Below are 20,490 nucleotides of genomic sequence, written 5' to 3' on the forward strand. Positions count from 1 at the left end.
AGTGCTATATACTCCCAGTGCCATACACTCCCAGTGCTTTATACTCCCAGTGTTATATACTCCCAGTGCCATACACTTCCAGTGTCATACACTTCCAGTGCTATATACTCTCAGTGCTATACACTCAGTGTCAAACACTTCCAGTGCCATACACTCCCAGTGCTATATACTCCTAGTGCTATACACTCAGTGCCATACACTCAGTGCCATACACTCCCAGTGCTATATACTCCCAGTGCCATACACTCCCAGTGCTATATACTCCCAGTGCTATACACTTCCAGTGCCATACACTCCTAGTGCTATATACTCTCAGTGCTATACACTCAATGTCAAACCATTCCAGTGCTATATACTCCCAGTGCCATACACTCAGTGTCAAACACTTCCAGTGCCATATACTCCCAGTGCTATACACTCAGTGCCAAACACCCAGTGTCAAACAATTGCAGTGCTATATACTCCCAGTCCCATACACTCAGTGCCATTACACTCCCAGTACCATATACTCCCAGTGCCATACACTTCCAGTGCTATATACTCCCAGTGCTATACACTCAGTGCCAAACACCCAGTGTTAAATAATTCCAGTGCTATATACTGCCAGTCCCATACACTCAGTGCCATTACACTCCCAGTACCATATACTCCCAGTGCCATACACTTCCAGTGCCATACACTTCCAATGCCATACACTCCCAGTGCTATATACTCCCAGTGCTATACACTCAATGCTATACACTCAGTGCCATTACACTCCCAGTACCATATACTCCTATACAATACACTTCCAGTGCTATATACTCCCAGTGCCATACACTTCCAGTACCATACATGCACTCCCAGTACCATATATTCCTAGTATCATACACTCCTAGCATCATACACCCCATGCCATACACTTCCAGTGCCATACACTTCCAGCACCATACATGCACTCCCTGTACCATATACTCTTAGTACAATACACTTCCAGTGCCATACACTCCCAGCACCATATATTCCTAGTACCATACACTCCCAGCATCATACACTCCATGCCATACACTTCCAGTGCCATACACTCCCAGCATATCATACACCCCAATGCCATACATTCCCAGTGTCATAGCACATTCCCACAATGCCATACACACGCATTCACACAAACTTGCTCCCACAAACCATACCCATATACTTCTACAATACCATAATCCCATACACTCTCACAATGCCATAATTGCACAACACCGTAATACCCCATATAATTCCATAATACCATTCACATACATTCTCACTTTCATGATGCCTTACTACCACACTCCCCATCTGTTTGAAATAAGATCCTCATTTAGACTTTATTTTATTTATTTTTATTATACATAATTTTTTTACTTTACTTTCTTTAAGTTTATTATTTATTTGCTGGCAGTTTTTTAAGAGTTTTGGTAATTGCATTCCCAGTCATACTTGCACACACTACACATTCCCACACTGCCATACTTGCACACACTGCCATACTTGCACACACCCACGCTGCCACAATTTCACACACAGCCACACTGTCATTCTTGTACTCTCAGACTGTCGTACTTTCACACACTCCCAATCATACTTCCACAAACTCCCACACTGTCATACTTGCACACAATCCCACACTGGCATACTTGCACACACTGCCACACTGTCATACTTGCACACACTACACACTCCCGCAATGCCTTAGATGCACACACACAATTCCACACTTGCACACCCAAACTGTCATACATGCATTCTCACACTGTCATACTTCCACACACTCCCACACTGCCATAATTGCACACTCCCACACTGTCATACTTGCACACACTTCCACACCGCCATACTAGCACACATTCCCACACTGTCGTACACACACTCCCAGTCATACTTGCACACACAACACACTCCACACTGTCATACTTGCACACACTCCCACACTTGCAGAAACTCCCAGTTATACTTGCACACACTACACTCCCACAATGCCATACTTGCACACGCTGCCATACACCCATATATTACCTGCAGTGACATACACATTTCCACATCCTCTCATACAATACTATACATGCACAAATCCATACATTGATCACAAGTTTATGTGAAGTTTGACCCACAGATTTTGGACACTATTTTGGGAGGTGACATTGATAATACTTAGACAGCTGAATATCAACCTAGAAATAAACCCACACAAGTATTTCCAGATTTGATTAGTATTCTTTATGAAATAAAGTTTTGTATATAAACTGAAATCATCTGCGAGATGTTCAAAAGGTAATATGCATATCCTTGAAATTGACAAGCGTCTTGTTGGTCACCTGTCACTTGTCACCCAACTAAGTGTTTCACTGTAAGGTCATAGCATCTGTTTGCCTCATCAATATTATAAGTGACCTTGAACAGTCACCAACTTTTATTACTATAATCGACAAATACAAATTTGAGACCTGTTGCTAGTGGGAAATGTTTCCATTTGATTTAATTTTAACTAAGAAATTGTTGAGAAAAACATTAGTACATTAGAATGAACTCCTCATGAGGTTGTTATGCAATAAGCCACACTGCAATACAAAAATAAGTAAAATAAAATATACCTTAAATGTTGTTCTATTTTGTCCTTATCCAGAATTTCCAACATTTTTTCAGTGACCCAGTCATCTTCTTCTTTTAATGCATCTAGCCAGATCTGATATGAATCTGGATAGGTGGTGGTATCAGATGATGGTGCTGCTAAGAATCCGATCAGCAAGCCGAGTCCTAACGCAACCAAAGCAATGATGCCTGTAGCGATCCAATAATAACGCATGGGATATTTTCCATGACTCATAGCTGACATATAAAATATTGTTTCAGGAGAATCAATATCACTGAGATTAAAATATCTCCTGTTGGCTTCTTCTAGTTCTTCGGATGAATGTACTTGTGGTTCTACTAGCAAAGGGCTGTCTGTGAGTGGGTCAACATTTGATGAATGATCATCAGGTGCATTGTGGTAACTGTATACAGACATTCTTAAGTGGCTGAAACAATTCAGTGTTACTTAGATACGAAGAATGGTCTTGTTTACTATTGGTTCTCACCCAATAAAATTATTGCTGTATTATAATTAAATCAATGCATGAGTGCTATATTCTTGATGTACCAGCCACATTTAATCTCCTTACACAAATCTTCCTGTAAAATACAATCATGATGCAAGTGTGAGATTTCAGAGCAAGGTTTTTCCAGCCAAACTTTTGTTTCAAAGTTTTGTGTATTTTTTTGGACCAAATGTATCTTATTTGCTGTGAGCAAATATCAAAAATGTATCACAAATAGCAAAAATATTCACTAAAAATATTAATTATATTATTATTATGATAATATCACAAAATGAACAAATCTGACAAAGGTCCACCAAGGTACCTATATACCAAATACCAAAGCAATTGAGGTGGTAGTTTGAAGTCAGAAATATCATTTTTTACCCAAAATATTTGATAAAAATAGAGAATTGAAAATATAATGAAAGAGGTCCACCAAGGTAACTACATACCAAGTATCAAACAATTGAGGTGGTAGTTTTCAAAAAGAAGATGAAAATTGTTGACGGACTGTGACAGACAATCGCCTATATAAACAGCTCTGCTCTATCATCTTCTTTTTTCACTAGAATATATAGTGAAATTTTGTTTTTGCTTTTTCCACTCATGCACAAATACGCAATAGCATGCTCCATAGTGCACAATTTTAATAAACAAGAAGAAAGCCATTAGAACTGGCAGATCCTCCAGCATCTTTTTTTTTTTTAAGCACTGTGTTCTAGATTTGATATTTATACATTTTTAATAAGGTCATATGACCATATATGGTCATTAAATATGCTGATTAGATCTAGTGTGCAATGTCTTTAATTAATATAACACTGAGAGAATGTTTATATCTGCAATAGTACTCTGTGCAGACAGACGCTCTGTGCAGAGAGACGCTCTGTGCAGACAGACGCTCTGTGCAGACAGACGCTCTGTGCAGACAGACGCTCTGTGCAGACAGACGCTCTGTGCAGACAGACGCTCTGTGCAGAGAGACGCTCTGTGCAGACAGACGCTCTGTGCAGAGAGACGCTCTGTGCAGACAGACGCTCTGTGCAGAGAGACGCTCTGTGCAGAGAGACGCTCTGTGCAGACAGACGCTCTGTGCAGAGAGACGCTCTGTGCAGACAGACGCTCTGTGCAGACAGACGCTCTGTGCAGAGAGACGCTCTGTGCAGACAGACGCTCTGTGCAGAGAGACGCTCTGTGCAGACAGACGCTCTGTGCAGAGAGACGCTCTGTGCAGAGAGACGCTCTGTGCAGACAGACGCTCTGTGCAGAGAGACGCTCTGTGCAGAGAGACGCTGGTAACGATGATAACCCCCATAGACATTAAGGGTTAATAAAGCATCTCAAAACATTGAGGCATGTTTTGGCAAGTTTTTAAGTCAAATATTGATATATAATAATGACATGCAATATGAGATCAATAAATAAGATACACGTACCTGATGATAAACATATTTTTATAGTTATAAATCATTATTAAATCACCTGTTACAAAGTACTTTATAAATCATTTCATATAATTATATATTAATTAGGTCATGTCATGTCATTTGAAAATGGTTGGTAAGCTTAAAGCGCGATGGTCGTTGCGCAGCGCATGTTTGAATTTCATATAAATAAACAATGTATTTTACATGTGTTGTATATGTCGCTATGAGTCCCATATCGAACAGAACGCGGCGTGACGACTGCCGCCCTTTAAAATGAACACTGGGCAATGTCAGTAATGTCAGTTTTGTCTGAATTTCTTATGTTAATTATTGTTGATCATGAATTGCAAGAGTGATAAGTGAGTGGAGTGATTATTGTTTTCAAGTCTATGCCCTCAATTATATATGTTACATATTTCCAGTGTATAAACTTCAATTTATCAGAGGAATATTTTAGGCATGGAGTCAGATTTCAAATAATTAGACATGTAGATCAATTTATGGAAATATTTATTAACATACAGTAAATTTAAATTCAAATGAGAGGTTGTGATTCACTTTTGGGGTGTGCTGTTGAAATTACATTCATCTGATTAGTGACATCAAACTCACAGTTACTGCTATTTTAAAGTTTTTTAAAGGTAAATTACCTGTAAACCACACCCATATGTTATCTTTTACCAGGTAAAATTTAATGTACATATATAAGTGTATAAAAATCACTTTTCTTCATATTATCAATACAGCAAAGTAATAATAAACTCAGATTAAAGAAAGCTTAGAAAGAACTCCCATGTGTTGAGATTATTAAAGGCATATATTAACCTTTTAAACAAGTCTTGGTGACTGATATTTGAGATGCACAACATGAATCCACACATTATAAATGTTAATTAAATACATTTACAAAATACCATATATATGAATAATTTATGAATATAACATGTATAAATTACACATAGTTTATCAGATACACTGTCCATTACTTCATACAACATTGAACACTAATTATGTTATCATAATAGAACAAAGAATCACTCAAAATACCAGTAAAAATATCCCTGAATGTGATCAGTAATTACTCAAATCACATAATTAATATGCAATGATCTGTTTTGGGGATAGCAGTGAAAAAGCTAAAAATGTTGCTATTTAGTAATTAAGCGAATTAGACTATTAGTAAGCAAGAATTCCATACACCAAGTTTTGATGAAATGCAATCATTGGTTCTTGAGATACCATTAGAAATGCTAAAAATTGGATAATTATCATGCAATTATTTAAAATTAGTATGCATGGAGTATATTAGCCAAAACTAATCAAGTCTGCATATTATCCAAGAGCATGTGTCTAAGTACCAAGTTTCTATTTACCTACAAATGTATATCAGAGTTCTTTTATTTGAAAAATTGCAACTATGTAATAACTGGTAATGTTCACTGGATGCAGACTGGAAACTGGGAGACTATTAAAGTCCAATATCAAGCAAATAATTATTACAAAAATATTAAAAATAATGCAGTCACAAAACTTGAATATCACTGTTACAAGGGATCATGGTTAGAAGGACTCGGATCAACAAAATACAAGACTTATGTCAGACTGATATTGAAACTATATCAAAACAAACATTTTACGATGCAGTTAAGACACACTATAACAAATCTTGGCTAAAACTCATTATTATTATTATTATTATACTGTTCAGTTGCATGAAACAAGGGTTAGAGCTATTGGGTTATAATATCAGGTATGTCTTAAACAAATTTCATTCAGACATTTATTTGGTCTATTTTCTTTACTTGCCTATGGGTGGATATCGTTTACTCAATATGCAAACTATCTGCCGTTTGAGTGGCCATGCCCTGTACACTCTGTACCTATGTAGTTATTGCATAACACCGTCATATGCCAGATTCATGATGATTGTCTACACGAACGTTTAACATGATGGACAAATACCTTGAATTCACGAAACAGTCACCGTATTCGATAGTGTATTTACAAATTCTTTCTGTTCGCGTCGAAAAAACACAGAACGTAATACAGAATAGTATTATTAGTAAAACATTTACACAAGTGCAACGTTGATGGCGGGCTAACAAAACACACAAACAAAAAATGAAAACGTTAATTTTACGTCGCTAGCGGCGTAATAATATTGAAACATATAGATATTCAAAATAATAAATACAAACATCACACACACACACAAATAAAGGTATTGCAGAGAGTTTAGCATTAACGACCTGCCTGATATTTTTGATAAAGATCACCCTGTTACACAACACACCATTAATTGCCTTCGTTATGCAGACGACATTGTGATTCTTTTAAAATCCAAGAAAACATTATAAAACTGTCTGGATAAATTATCTGCCTACACATCAAAATGGCAGTTGCCAGTCAACACAGATAAAACGAAAATATTTGTAATGATATTCAATAAATGTAACAGACTCCTTAACAAGGAAATACTTAGTATTCTTTTATAAAGAAAAAAATCAATATAGTAAAAAAAATCAATTATCTCCGAATGACTAAAAAATTGCGAGTTGCGCGCTTTTATGGCAATTACTTTTGTAGTTTTATCATTTCTAGTCGTGTTGTAGTTTGTCTCCATAAAATAGTATTGATGAAAAACAGTACTGACTGTAGACTGCCGACAGCCCTCGGGCCTAATGCAATTGTATGTCCTAGACATTCGAACGTCCAAATTATTCACGCCTATTACGTTTATACACAATATCTATTGATAATAACAGGTGATATTAGGTACGACCGACTGTCGACAGTCTATGCTGACTGGTGACTAGCTAAAACGACCATCGCATTTGTTACCGCCAACGTTACAATGTCATATACACTCGCATTAGTGTAGGAAATTACGGAGACTGTTGTATTATTTATTGTCACGATTGTATTGTTTGGTAAGTAATTATTTATTGTACGTGCATGACGTATTACAATAAATGAAGTAAAGCTTTCCAAGTGGAAACTTGAATGGGTTTCATCCAAATTGAACTGGACAATGAGTCAAGAGATATCACGACTTTTGCTACACAGGTATACGGGATTAATAGTTAGCACTAGTTCAGCTCCATTACGCCAGACATGGCACGTACCAGACATGACTAGAGACTGATGAAAGTCACGGAATGACTTTGGTAAACAGTAACTTACTTTAAATAAGGAAAAGTATTTTTTTGCAAACCCATGTAACTGAATTTAGGAGAATTATCTAAGCATTTGTTCGCTCAACAACTGGAATTAAATCGTTGTTGACACAAGGGGACCAGAGAATCCGCCAGACACATAACCAATCCATGGAGAAGTCATGTCATCTTGACTGAGGATTAATCAGAATAACTAGGATTCAGTCTCAATGCAGAGCCTAATGTTTTAAAAATGTGACAGGCCTTTCGCAATATATAGCCCAAAGTCAACGAAAATTGCGCAGTAGAAAACCATATTCACGTTATGATCCCAGCGACTATGCATTAGCAGTAACTGGTTTAGAGGTAGCAGCTGACAGCCCAGTTGATATGACTGACAGTAGGAATACTTCTGATCAAAGATGAAACTCCAAACAAGATCCCCGTGAGTACAAGAATCATCTCTGATCAATCTCCAATCAATTCAATAAACCAGCCACAAGCATCTAAATTTGCAGTTACAGATATCCTTAAAGCATTTGAAGACTACCAACATCAAAACTCATCAATTTTAACCCAGTTTGAGAGTAGTTAGTATGAATATCCAAACTGCAAAATATCCAAATATAATATCCAAACTGCAAAAACAATCATCTAGTATAGAAAAGCAATCAGCAAAGTATAACATAATGGAAAAAGAGATTTCAAGGAAAACATCAGAAATACAACAATTGAAAGATGAATTACGGATAAAAGAAGATATCAATGAAAAACTCCAAACTGAAGCATACCAGCTCACAATCAGCAACAATAAACTCACCATCACTAATAAACCCCTAAAACAAGAGATGTCAAAGACTCTTGGGAAAGTAGAAGCAGAGGAAAGAGGGACTATTCATAAAATGTCAGAAGAACTAGAGAAAATAGCTACAGGAGTAGCAGAAATTGAAACACAACATAGAGTTGCACTAGAATCCATGGAAAGTATGTGTACACCAGAACACATAGTTACAATCACCAGACAACAGGTAGTACAGAAACCAATGGAAAACAGCCAGACAAAATATGATAAACAAAGGAGTAGATTGACACAGAGAAGAAAACCAACAGCAGAAGAATGGAATGGAAGAGCGTGTGGGGATAGGACTGGTCAGTTAACCTGTCACGAGATTTCTGGTTCAAGCACATGCATTATCATCCATGGACATGTACCATAACATTATACATTTTAACGTAAATGTATTTAAACCATCCAGTGAACGCTGCCCTATCTCAACAACGGTCAAATTACCAAAGTTAAAGAAGGATGACAGTTTCAACTTAAATCTTAAATATGCTCCAGAAAGATACACATGGAACCAAAAAAAAAAAAAAACAAGAGAAATATACAAAATCTATTCCCAAACAGAAGAAAGTATTTCCATCATTCAAGACTTTTCACAAACATGTCATGAACTTGCATCTTCTAATGATATAGCAGATGACTTTGAAAGTTTACTTCATCCAATACCTAAAAAATGCCTCATCAGCAAAACAAACCTGAAAACAAGTCAGACAAGGAAACCAAAGGGAGTATCAAATAGTCAGTGTAACAATATGAAAAAAAGAACTTGAGACCCCAGCAAGGGAACTACAGCGACATCCACATGATATCCAACTGAGAGAAAGGCACTATAGCACAAAACACATTCAAAACATATGTGGAAAAATGCAGAAAGAGCACAGAGCGAAACAAATGAAATAATTAGATGAACTTAGCTGCAATATGAACCCACACTCACTCACTCAAAAGATCAGGAAGAAGAGATAATTAAAAAGCTGGAAGACATAGAACACGGTAATCAAGAATCAGTTCTATGAAGAGACTAAAGAACAACAAAGCATGTGGAATTGATGGCATACCAGCATAAATAAAATAAAAAGAGCACTTGAAGAAGCTGGTTCAACCACATATTACAAACAGGACAGTATCCAGATAGTTGGAATATAAGCTTATTAACTCATGTACACAAACAAGGGGATCACTTTGATGTAAATAATTACAGAGGAGTATATGTGGGAAGTTGTATTGGAAAATTATTTAGTGCCACAATTAATAACAGGTTTGTTATGTACCTAAAAGAAAACAACATCATTCACTCAAATCAAGGAGGACTTCATTAGAATCATAGAACAACAGACCACATTTATCAAAAAGTATCAAACAAACATCAAAAAGCTTTACTGCAGTTTTATAGATCATAAGAAATGTTTTGACACTGTCTGGACAGAAGGACTTATGTACAAGCTGCAAACAAACAATATACAAGGTCATCAAACATATGTATCAGAACACACAGTGTGCAGTTAACTATGCAAGAAAATAACACTAAGATTCCACCTGGAAAATGGTGTTAGGCAGGAATGTCCATTAAGTCCCCCACTTGTTAACATCTACATAAATGATTTAATTGATGAATTAAACAACCAAAACAACTTTCCTCCACAGCTTAATAACGAGTTAATACCATGTTTGTTATTTTCCGATGACATTATCATCATGTCAGAAAGTCAAGAAGGTCTACAAACCTCTATTTTGTATAGCTATGCAAAAAAGGAAATCAACGATATTTACAAAGAATGGATACAATACTGAAAAACTTAACATAATGTGTGGAACAGAACCCAATGAAAAGTCACAAACTACACATACCTTGGCGTCAACTTCAACACCAATGGCTCAATGACCAGACTAGCTGAGAAAGCCAGAAGAGCAGAAAAAGCTCAAACATCAATCTTGAATGCTGATAACATTTCAATTAAAACCAAACTTTTTGAGACCACACAGGAGAATTGTGGGGCTTGTGCACAAATAAAAAATGGGATACAACATGTACTGACAATTTTCACCTCAAATTTTGTAGTCATGTTTTTAATGTTAACACAAGCAACATAGCAGTTAGAATGGATTCTGGTAGACTGCCACTTGTCTATTGTTTACACTATACGTCATTTACATATTCAAACACTTGATTACATTGAAGGAAGACAATATTGCATACAATGCATTGATTGAAATGCAGAATCACACCCAGGATGATCATTGGCTGTTCGACAATGAGAGGAACTTGAATGTGTCCAGACAAACTATTTCATGGATTATTTACCAATGTGTTGTGGTTTGAGTTGGGGGCAACGCGACTAAAACAGAAATTAAAATTCAGGACACTATTTTTCAAAACGCGTTTCTTGAATAAAACTGACCAGACACATTCAATTCGCCAGACTATTGAACAACTAGGAAAATTGAAAACAAAACTTATTATCACCAGCATAAATGCGTAATTTTTTTTTTTTACAAAAAAAGTAATTTTTCACTTTTGATTAAGTAACGCACCGTAGAGTGCAGATACGGGCATGAAAAACACACTTTTGAAAAGCTTGAAGTCTGGCGATTCCAAAAATATATACTTTCCTGGGTCTATTTGTAGTCGTTTGGTCCCAATTAGAAGATGAAAACAAGTATGCAAATATTAGTCCCGCTACCTTAATTAGATATATAAAAACAGCGTATACAATAAGAGAGCAAATAATATTAACACATGTACAGTAGTGGTGTTTAGCTTTATTCCCTTCTACATGTGTAGAAACCAAAAAAAGAATTGTCAAATGTTCTTTAACGTTGTAATAAAGCAATATTCTATTCTATTCTATTTCATTCTTTATGAACTATATAAGTTACGTTTCCCTTTTTTAAAATCAATATTTTGTCTTTTAGAATAGCATTTGACTATTCAAAATAAATAATGTTATTGACTAACACTATTATTACTAAAGTTTAGAATATATAACATCGTGGAATATAGCCACAGACTTAAAAACCTGTGATATCATATGAGAATACATCAAATACATTGCCAATACGTCAGAATGTGTAGGTGTGTTACACAATGCAAATTGGCCGAAAACGAGCTGACCACGGCGGAAATACTAGCAGTAATTAGTTTACAAATAGTAATCTTAAACATATATACATAGAACAAGTCCTATATATCTTACATGATGGTGTACTAGTTCAACAATCAAACAATCAAATAATCAATGCTGATATATGCAATCAATAATGACACTCCTCTACGATCAATCCTATTACTACAGTAGACTGATATATTGAGGTTTTTCATGTTAGAAAACGTCGTAGATCATCTACACCTGGTTACATTCCGGGGTCACTTGCAGTTCACGAATGCGATATAGGGTACGGACGTGCAGTTCCACTGTGGCTTTAAATCATTGTCAGAGAAAACTTTAAAAGACAATTAATTTGCTTCGGAAATGAGAATTAAGCAACATTTTTTCCCACAGCGTACACTTCAGTGTTTCCCAAAACCAACAAACAGAGCTAATTTGCACACTAATTAGCATAATAATATTATTCATTTTCTATATATCGCATAACATTAAAAGATAATCTCTATGTCAACCATGGGCAACCATAAACTGCCGTGGTTGAACACTGTCAAGCCCAATTTATAAATATGGAAAAAATAAAGAAAAACATGTGCACAGTTCAGGTGGCAGTTCAACGTAAATTGTGCACAGTTCAGTTGGCAGTTCAATGTAAATTGTGCGCAGTTCAGGTGGCAGTTCAAGGTAAATTGTGGGCTAATCTGCACTGGCTCGGAAGGTTGTAAATGATTAGCTAGTTTGAATTTCTAATTTGCATAACATTACTGAGAATGAACGTGCATTCAAGTCTTTTGTTTTTTTAGCCAATCAGAATTCATCTTCCGAGCCAGTGCAGATCAGCAGTAAATTGTGCGCAGTTCAGGTGGCAGTTCAATGTAAATTGTGCGCAGTTCAGGTGGCAGTTCAAGGTAAATTGTGCGCAGTTCAGGTGGCAGTTCAATGTAAATTGTGCGCTGTTCAGGTGGCAGTTCAATGTAAATTGTGCGCAGTTCAGGTGGCAGTTCAATGTAAATTGTGCGCCGTTCAGTTGGCAGTTCAATGTAAATTGTGCACAGTTCAGTTGGTTGTTCAATGTAAATTGTGCCATAGACCCTCTAAAAAGATGATTGTGCGCAGTTCAGGAGGCAGTTCAATGTAAATTGTGCGCAGTTCAGGTGGCAGTTCAATGTAAATTGTGCGCAGTTCAGGTGGCAGTTCAATGTAAATTGTGCGCAGTTCAGGTGGCAGTTGAATGTAAATTGTGCGCAGTTCAGGTGGCAGTTCAAGGTAAATTGTGCGCAGTTCAGTTGGCAGTTCAATGTAAATTGTGCACAGTTCAGTTGGCAGTTCAATGTAAATTGTGCACAGTTCAGTTGGCAGTTCAATGTAAATTGTGCGCAGTTCAGGAGGCAGTTCAATGTAAATTGTGCACAGTTCAGGTGGCAGTTCAATGTAAATTGTGCGCAGTTCAGGTAGCAGTTCAAGGTAAATTGTGCGCAGTTCAGTTGGCAGTTCAATGTAAATTGTGCGCAGTTCAGATGGCAGTTCAATATAAATTGTGCGCAGCTCAGTTGGCAGTTCAATGTAAATTGTGCGCAGTTCAGGTGGCATTTCAATGTAAATTGTGCGCAGTTCAGTTGGCAGTTTAATGTAAATTGTGCGCAGTTCAGGTGGCAGTTCAATGTAAATTGTGCGCAGTTCAGTTGGCAGTTCAATGTAAATTGTGCACAGTTCAGTTGGCAGTTCAATGTAAAATTTGCACCATTCAGGTGGCATTTCAATGTAAATTGTGCGCAGTTCAGGTGGCAGTTCAATGTAAATTGTGCGCAGTTCAGGTAGCAGTTCAAGGTAAATTGTGCGCAGTTCAGTTGGCAGTTCAATGTAAATTGTGCGCAGTTCAGTTGGCAGTTCAATGTAAATTGTGCGCAGTTCAGGTGGCATTTCAATGTAAATTGTGCGCAGTTCAGTTGGCAGTTCAATGTAAATTGTGCGCAGTTCAGGTAGCAGTTCAAGGTAAATTGTGCGCAGTTCAGTTGGCAGTTCAATGTAAATTCTGCGCAGTTCAGGTGGCATTTCAATGTAAATTGTGCGCAGTTCAGTTGGCAGTTTAATGTAAATTGTGCGCAGTTCAGGTGGCAGTTCAATGTAAATTGTGCGCAGTTCAGTTGGCAGTTCAATGTAAATTGTGCACAGTTCAGTTGGCAGTTCAATGTAAAATTTGCACCATTCAGGTGGCATTTCAATGTAAATTGTGCGCAGTTCAGGTGGCAGTTCAATGTAAATTGTGCGCAGTTCAGGTAGCAGTTCAAGGTAAATTGTGCGCAGTTCAGTTGGCAGTTCAATGTAAATTGTGCGCAGTTCAGTTGGCAGTTCAATGTAAATTGTGCGCAGTTCAGATGGCAGTTCAATATAAATTGTGCGCAGTTCAGTTGGCAGTTCAATGTAAATTGTGCGCAGTTCAGGTGGCATTTCCATGTAAATTGTGTGCAGTTCAGTTGGCAGTTTAATGTAAATTGTGCGCAGTTCAGGTGGCAGTTCAATGTAAATTGTGCGCAGTTCAGGTGGCAGTTCAATGTAAATTGTACGCAGTTCAGGTGGCAGTTCAATGTAAATTGTGCGAAGTTCAGGTGGCAGTTCAATGTAAATTGTGCGCAGTTCAGGTGGTAGTTCAATGTAAATTGTGCACAGTTCAGTTGGCAGTTCAATGTAAATTGTGCGAAGTTCAGGTGGCAGTTCAATGTAAATTGTGCGCAGTTCAGGTGGTAGTTCAATGTAAATTGTGCGCAGTTCAGGTGGCAGTTCAATGTACATTGTGAGCAGTTCAGGTGGCAGTTCAATGTAAATTGTGCGCAGTTCAGGTGGCATTTCAATGTAAATTGTGCGCAGTTCAGGTGGCAGTTCAATGTACATTGTGAGCAGTTCAGGTGGCAGTTCAATGTAAATTGTGCACAGTTCAGTTGGCAGTTCAAGGTAAATTGTGCGCAGTTCAGGTGAGAGTTCAATGTAAATTGTGCGCAGTTCAGGTGGCAGTTCAATGTAAATTGTGCGCCGTTCAGTTGGCAGTTCAATGTAAATTGTGTGCAGTACAGGTGGCATTTCAATGTAAATTGTGCGCAGTTCAGGTGGTAGTTCAATGTAAATTGTGCGCAGTTCAGGAGGCAGTTCAATGTAAATTGTGCACAGTTCAGGTGGCAGTTCAATGTAAATTGTGCGCAGTTCAGGTAGCAGTTCAAGGTAAATTGTGCGCAGTTCAGTTGGCAGTTCAATGTAAATTGTGCGCAGTTCAGTTGGCAGTTCAATGTAAATTGTGCGCAGTTCAGATGGCAGTTCAATATAAATTGTGCGCAGCTCAGTTGGCAGTTCAATGTAAATTGTGCGCAGTTCAGGTGGCATTTCAATGTAAATTGTGCGCAGTTCAGTTGGCAGTTCAATGTAAAATTTGCACCATTCAGGTGGCATTTCAATGTAAATTGTGCGCAGTTCAGGTGGCAGTTCAATGTAAATTGTGCGCAGTTCAGGTAGCAGTTCAAGGTAAATTGTGCGCAGTTCAGTTGGCAGTTCAATGTAAATTGTGCGCAGTTCAGTTGGCAGTTCAATGTAAATTGTGCGCAGTTCAGGTGGCAGTTCAATGTAAATTGTGCGCAGTTCAGTTGGCAGTTCAATGTAAATTGTGCACAGTTCAGGTAGCAGTTCAAGGTAAATTGTGCGCAGTTCAGGTGGCAGTTCAATGTAAATTGTGCGAAGTTCAGTTGGCAGTTCAATGTAAATTGTGCGCAGTTCAGGTGGTAGTTCAATGTAAATTGTGCACAGTTCAGTTGGCAGTTCAATGTAAATTGTGCGCAGTTCAGGTGGCATTTCAATATAAATTGTGCGCAGTTCAGGTGGCAGTTCAATGTAAATTGTGCGCAGTTCAGGTGGCAGTTCAATGTAAATTGTGCGCAGTTCAGGTGGCAATTCAATGTACATTGTGAGCAGTTCAGGTGGCAGTTCAATGTAAATTGTGCACAGTTCAGTTGGCAGTTCAATGTAAATTGTGCGCAGTTCAGGTGGCAGTTCAATGTAAATTGTGCGCCGTTCAGTTGGCAGTTCAATGTAAATTGTGCGCCGTTCAGTTGGCAGTTCAATGTAAATTGTGTGCAGTACAGGTGGCATTTCAATGTAAATTGTGCGCAGTTCAGGTGGTAGTTCAATGTAAATTGTGCGCAGTTCAGGAGGCAGTTCAATGTAAATTGTGCACAGTTCAGGTGGCAGTTCAGGTAGCAGTTCAAGGTAAATTGTGCGCAGTTCAGTTGGCAGTTCAATGTAAATTGTGCGAAGTGCAGTTGGCAGTTCAATGTAAATTGTGCGCAGCTCAGTTGGCAGTTCAATGTAAATTGTGCGCAGTTCAGGTGGCATTTCAATGTAAATTGTGCGCAGTTCAGTTGGCAGTTTAATGTAAATTGTGCGCAGTTCAGGTGGCAGTTCAATGTAAATTGTGCGCAGTTCAGTTGGCAGTTCAATGTAAATTGTGCGCAGTTCAGTTGGCAGTTCAATGTAAAATTTGCACCATTCAGGTGGCATTTCAATGTAAATTGTGCGCAGTTCAGGTGGCAGTTCAATGTAAATTGTGCGCAGTTCAGGTGGCATTTCAATGTAAATTGTGCACAGTTCAGTTGGCAGTTTAATGTAAATTGTGCGCAGTTCAGGTGGCAGTTCAATGTAAATTGTGCGCAGTTCAGTTGGCAGTTCAATGTAAATTGTGCGCAGTTCAGTTGGCAGTTCAATGTAAAATTTGCACCATTCAGGTGGCATTTCAATGTAAATTGTGCGCAGTTCAGGTGGCAGTTCAATGTAAATTGTGCGCAGTTCAGTTGGCAGTTCAATGTAAATTGTGCGCAGCTCAGGTGGCAGTTCAATGTAAATTGTGCGCAGTTCAGTTGGCAGTTCAATATAAATTGTGCGCAGTTCAGGTGGCAGTTCAATGTAAATTGTGCGCAGTTCAGTTGGCAGTTCAATGTAAATTGTGCGCAGTTCAGGTGGCAGTTCAATGTAAAATTTGCACCATTCAGGTGGCATTTCAATGTAAATTGTGCGCAGTTCAGTTGGCATTTCAATGTAAATTGTGCGCAGTTCAGTTGGCAGTTTAATGTAAATTGTGCGCAGTTCAGGTGGCAGTTCAATGTAAATTGTGCGTAGTTCAGTTGGCAGTTCAATATAAATTGTGCGCAGCTCAGTTGGCAGTTCAATGTAAATTGTGCGCAGTTCAGGTGGCAGTTCAATGTAAAATTTGCACCATTCAGGTGGCATTTCAATGTAAATTGTGCGCAGTTCAGTTGGCAGTTCAATATAAATTGTGCGCAGCTCAGTTGGCAGTTCAATGTAAATTGTGCGCAGTTCAGGTGGCAGTTCAATGTAAAATTTGCACCATTCAGGTGGCATTTCAATGTAAATTGTGCGCAGTTCAGTTGGCATTTCAATGTAAATTGTGCGCAGTTCAGTTGGCAGTTTAATGTAAATTGTGCGCAGTTCAGGTGGCAGTTCAATGTAAATTGTGCGCAGCTCAGTTGGCTGTTCAATGTAAATTGTGTGCAGTTCAGGTGGCAATTCAATGTAAATTGTGCGCAGTTCAGGTGGCAGTTCAATGTAAATTGTGCGCAGTTCAGTTGGCAGTTCAATGTAAAATTTGCGCAGTTCAGATGGCAGTTCAATATAAATTGTGCGCAGTTCAGTTGGCAGTTCAATGTAAATTGTGCGCAGTTCAGTTGGCAGTTCAATGTAAAATTTGCACCATTCAGGTGGCATTTCAATGTAAATTGTGCGCAGTTCAGGTGGCAGTTCAATATAAATTGTGCGCAGCTCAGTTGGCAGTTCAATGTAAATTGTGTGCAGTACAGGTGGCATTTCAATGTAAATTGTGCACAGTTCAGTTGGCAGTTTAATGTAAATTGTGCGCAGTTCAGGTGGCAGTTCAATGTAAATTGTGTGCAGTACAGGTGGCATTTCAATGTAAATTGTGCACAGTTCAGTTGGCAGTTTAATGTAAATTGTGCGCAGTTCAGTTGGCAGTTTAATGTAAATTGTGCGCAGTTCAGTTGGCAGTTTAATGTAAATTGTGCGCAGTTCAGGTGGCAGTTCAATGTAAATTGTGCGCAGTTCAGGTGGCATTTCAATGTAAATTGTGCGCAGTTCAGTTGGCAGTTCAATGTAAATTGTGTGCAGTTCAGTTGGCAGTTCAATGTAAATTGTGCGCAGTTCAGGTGGCAGTTCAATGTAAATTGTGCACAGTTCAGTTGGCAGTTCAATGTAAATTGTGTGCAGTTCAGTTGTCAGTTCAATGTAAATTGTGTGCAGCTCAGGTGGCAGTTCAATGTAAATTGTGCACAGTTCAGGTAGCAGTTCAAGGTAAATTGTGCGCAGTTCAGGTGGCAGTTCAATGTAAATTGTGCGAAGTTCAGTTGGCAGTTCAATGTAAATTGTGCGCAGTTCAGGTGGTAGTTCAATGTAAATTGTGCACAGTTCAGTTGGCAGTTCAATGTAAATTGTGCGCAGTTCAGGTGGCATTTCAATATAAATTGTGCGCAGTTCAGGTGGCAGTTCAATGTAAATTGTGCGCAGTTCAGGTGGCAATTCAATGTACATTGTGAGCAGTTCAGGTGGCAGTTCAATGTAAATTGTGCACAGTTCAGTTGGCAGTTCAATGTAAATTGTGCGCAGTTCAGGTGAGAGTTCAATGTAAATTGTGCGCAGTTCAGGTGGCAGTTCAATGTAAATTGTGCGCCGTTCAGTTGGCAGTTCAATGTAAATTGTGTGCAGTACAGGTGGCATTTCAATGTAAATTGTGCGCAGTTCAGGTGGTAGTTCAATGTAAATTGTGCGCAGTTCAGTTGGCAGTTCAATGTAAATTGTGCGCAGTTCAGTTGGCAGTTCAATGTAAATTGTGCGCAGTTCAGATGGCAGTTCAATATAAATTGTGCGCAGTTCAGTTGGCAGTTCAATGTAAATTGTGCGCAGTTCAGGTGGCATTTCCATGTAAATTGTGTGCAGTTCAGTTGGCAGTTTAATGTAAATTGTGCGCAGTTCAGGTGGCAGTTCAATGTAAATTGTGCGCAGTTCAGGTGGCAGTTCAATGTAAATTGTACGCAGTTCAGGTGGCAGTTCAATGTAAATTGTGCGAAGTTCAGGTGGCAGTTCAATGTAAATTGTGCGCAGTTCAGGTGGTAGTTCAATGTAAATTGTGCACAGTTCAGTTGGCAGTTCAATGTAAATTGTGCGAAGTTCAGGTGGCAGTTCAATGTAAATTGTGCGCAGTTCAGGTGGTAGTTCAATGTAAATTGTGCGCAGTTCAGGTGGCAGTTCAATGTACATTGTGAGCAGTTCAGGTGGCAGTTCAATGTAAATTGTGCGCAGTTCAGGTGGCAGTTCAATGTAAATTGTGCGCAGTTCAGGTGGCAGTTCAATGTACATTGTGAGCAGTTCAGGTGGCAGTTCAATGTAAATTGTGCACAGTTCAGTTGGCAGTTCAAGGTAAATTGTGCGCAGTTCAGGTGAGAGTTCAATGTAAATTGTGCGCAGTTCAGGTGGCAGTTCAATGTAAATTGTGCGCCGTTCAGTTGGCAGTTCAATGTAAATTGTGTGCAGTACAGGTGGCATTTCAATGTAAATTGTGCGCAGTTCAGGTGGTAGTTCAATGTAAATTGTGCGCAGTTCAGGAGGCAGTTCAATGTAAATTGTGCACAGTTCAGGTGGCAGTTCAATGTAAATTGTGCGCAGTTCAGGTAGCAGTTCAAGGTAAATTGTGCGCAGTTCAGTTGGCAGTTCAAGGTAAATTGTGCGCAGTTCAGTTGGCAGTTCAATGTAAATTGTGCGCAGTTCAGTTGGCAGTTCAATGTAAATTGTGCGCAGTTCAGATGGCAGTTCAATATAAATTGTGCGCAGCTCAGTTGGCAGTTCAATGTAAATTGTGCGCAGTTCAGGTGGCATTTCAATGTAAATTGTGCGCAGTTCAGTTGGCAGTTCAATGTAAAATTTGCACCATTCAGGTGGCATTTCAATGTAAATTGTGCGCAGTTCAGGTGGCAGTTCAATGTAAATTGTGCGCAGTTCAGGTAGCAGTTCAAGGTAAATTGTGCGCAGTTCAGTTGGCAGTTCAATGTAAATTGTGCGCAGTTCAGTTGGCAGTTCAATGTAAATTGTGCGAAGTTCAGTTGGCAGTTCAATGTAAATTGTGCGCAGTTCAGGTGGTAGTTCAATGTAAATTGTGCACAGTTCAGTTGGCAGTTCAATGTAAATTGTGCGCAGTTCAGGTGGCATTTCAATATAAATTGTGCGCAGTTCAGGTGGCAGTTCAATGTAAATTGTGCGCAGTTCAGGTGGCAATTCAATGTACATTGTGAGCAGTTCAGGTGGCAGTTCAATGTAAATTGTGCACAGTTCAGTTGGCAGTTCAATGTAAATTGTGCGCAGTTCAGGTGGCAGTTCAATGTAAATTGTGCGCCGTTCAGTTGGCAGTTCAATGTAAATTGTGCGCCGTTCAGTTGGCAGTTCAATGTAAATTGTGTGCAGTACAGGTGGCATTTCAATGTAAATTGTGCGCAGTTCAGGTGGTAGTTCAATGTAAATTGTGCGCAGTTCAGGAGGCAGTTCAATGTAAATTGTGCACAGTTCAGGTGGCAGTTCAGGTAGCAGTTCAAGGTAAATTGTGCGCAGTTCAGTTGGCAGTTCAATGTAAATTGTGCGAAGTGCAGTTGGCAGTTCAATGTAAATTGTGCGCAGCTCAGTTGGCAGTTCAATGTAAATTGTGCGCAGTTCAGGTGGCATTTCAATGTAAATTGTGCGCAGTTCAGTTGGCAGTTTAATGTAAATTGTGCGCAGTTCAGGTGGCAGTTCAATGTAAATTGTGCGCAGTTCAGTTGG

The 20,490-nt window shown here is 38.7% G+C and overlaps 1 protein-coding gene across 1 annotated transcript in view; it reads right to left on the reverse strand.

Moving 5' to 3' along the window:
• The window catches only part of LOC102802333 (N-acetylated-alpha-linked acidic dipeptidase 2-like), a 52,345-nt gene extending 49,422 nt beyond the window's left edge, over window positions 1–2,923 (reverse strand). Inside the window, exon 1 of the mRNA XM_085508114.1 lies at window positions 2,601–2,923. Coding sequence (XP_085364240.1) covers window positions 2,601–2,842 — 242 coding nt within the window. The 5' untranslated portion in view covers window positions 2,843–2,923. The remainder of the gene's footprint in view (window positions 1–2,600) is intronic.
• Window positions 2,924–20,490: the final 17,567 nt, after the last annotated feature.

Source organism: Saccoglossus kowalevskii, chromosome 2, assembly GCF_978046115.1.
Source record: "Saccoglossus kowalevskii chromosome 2, keSacKowa6.1, whole genome shotgun sequence".
NCBI classification, from domain to species: domain Eukaryota; kingdom Metazoa; phylum Hemichordata; class Enteropneusta; family Harrimaniidae; genus Saccoglossus; species Saccoglossus kowalevskii.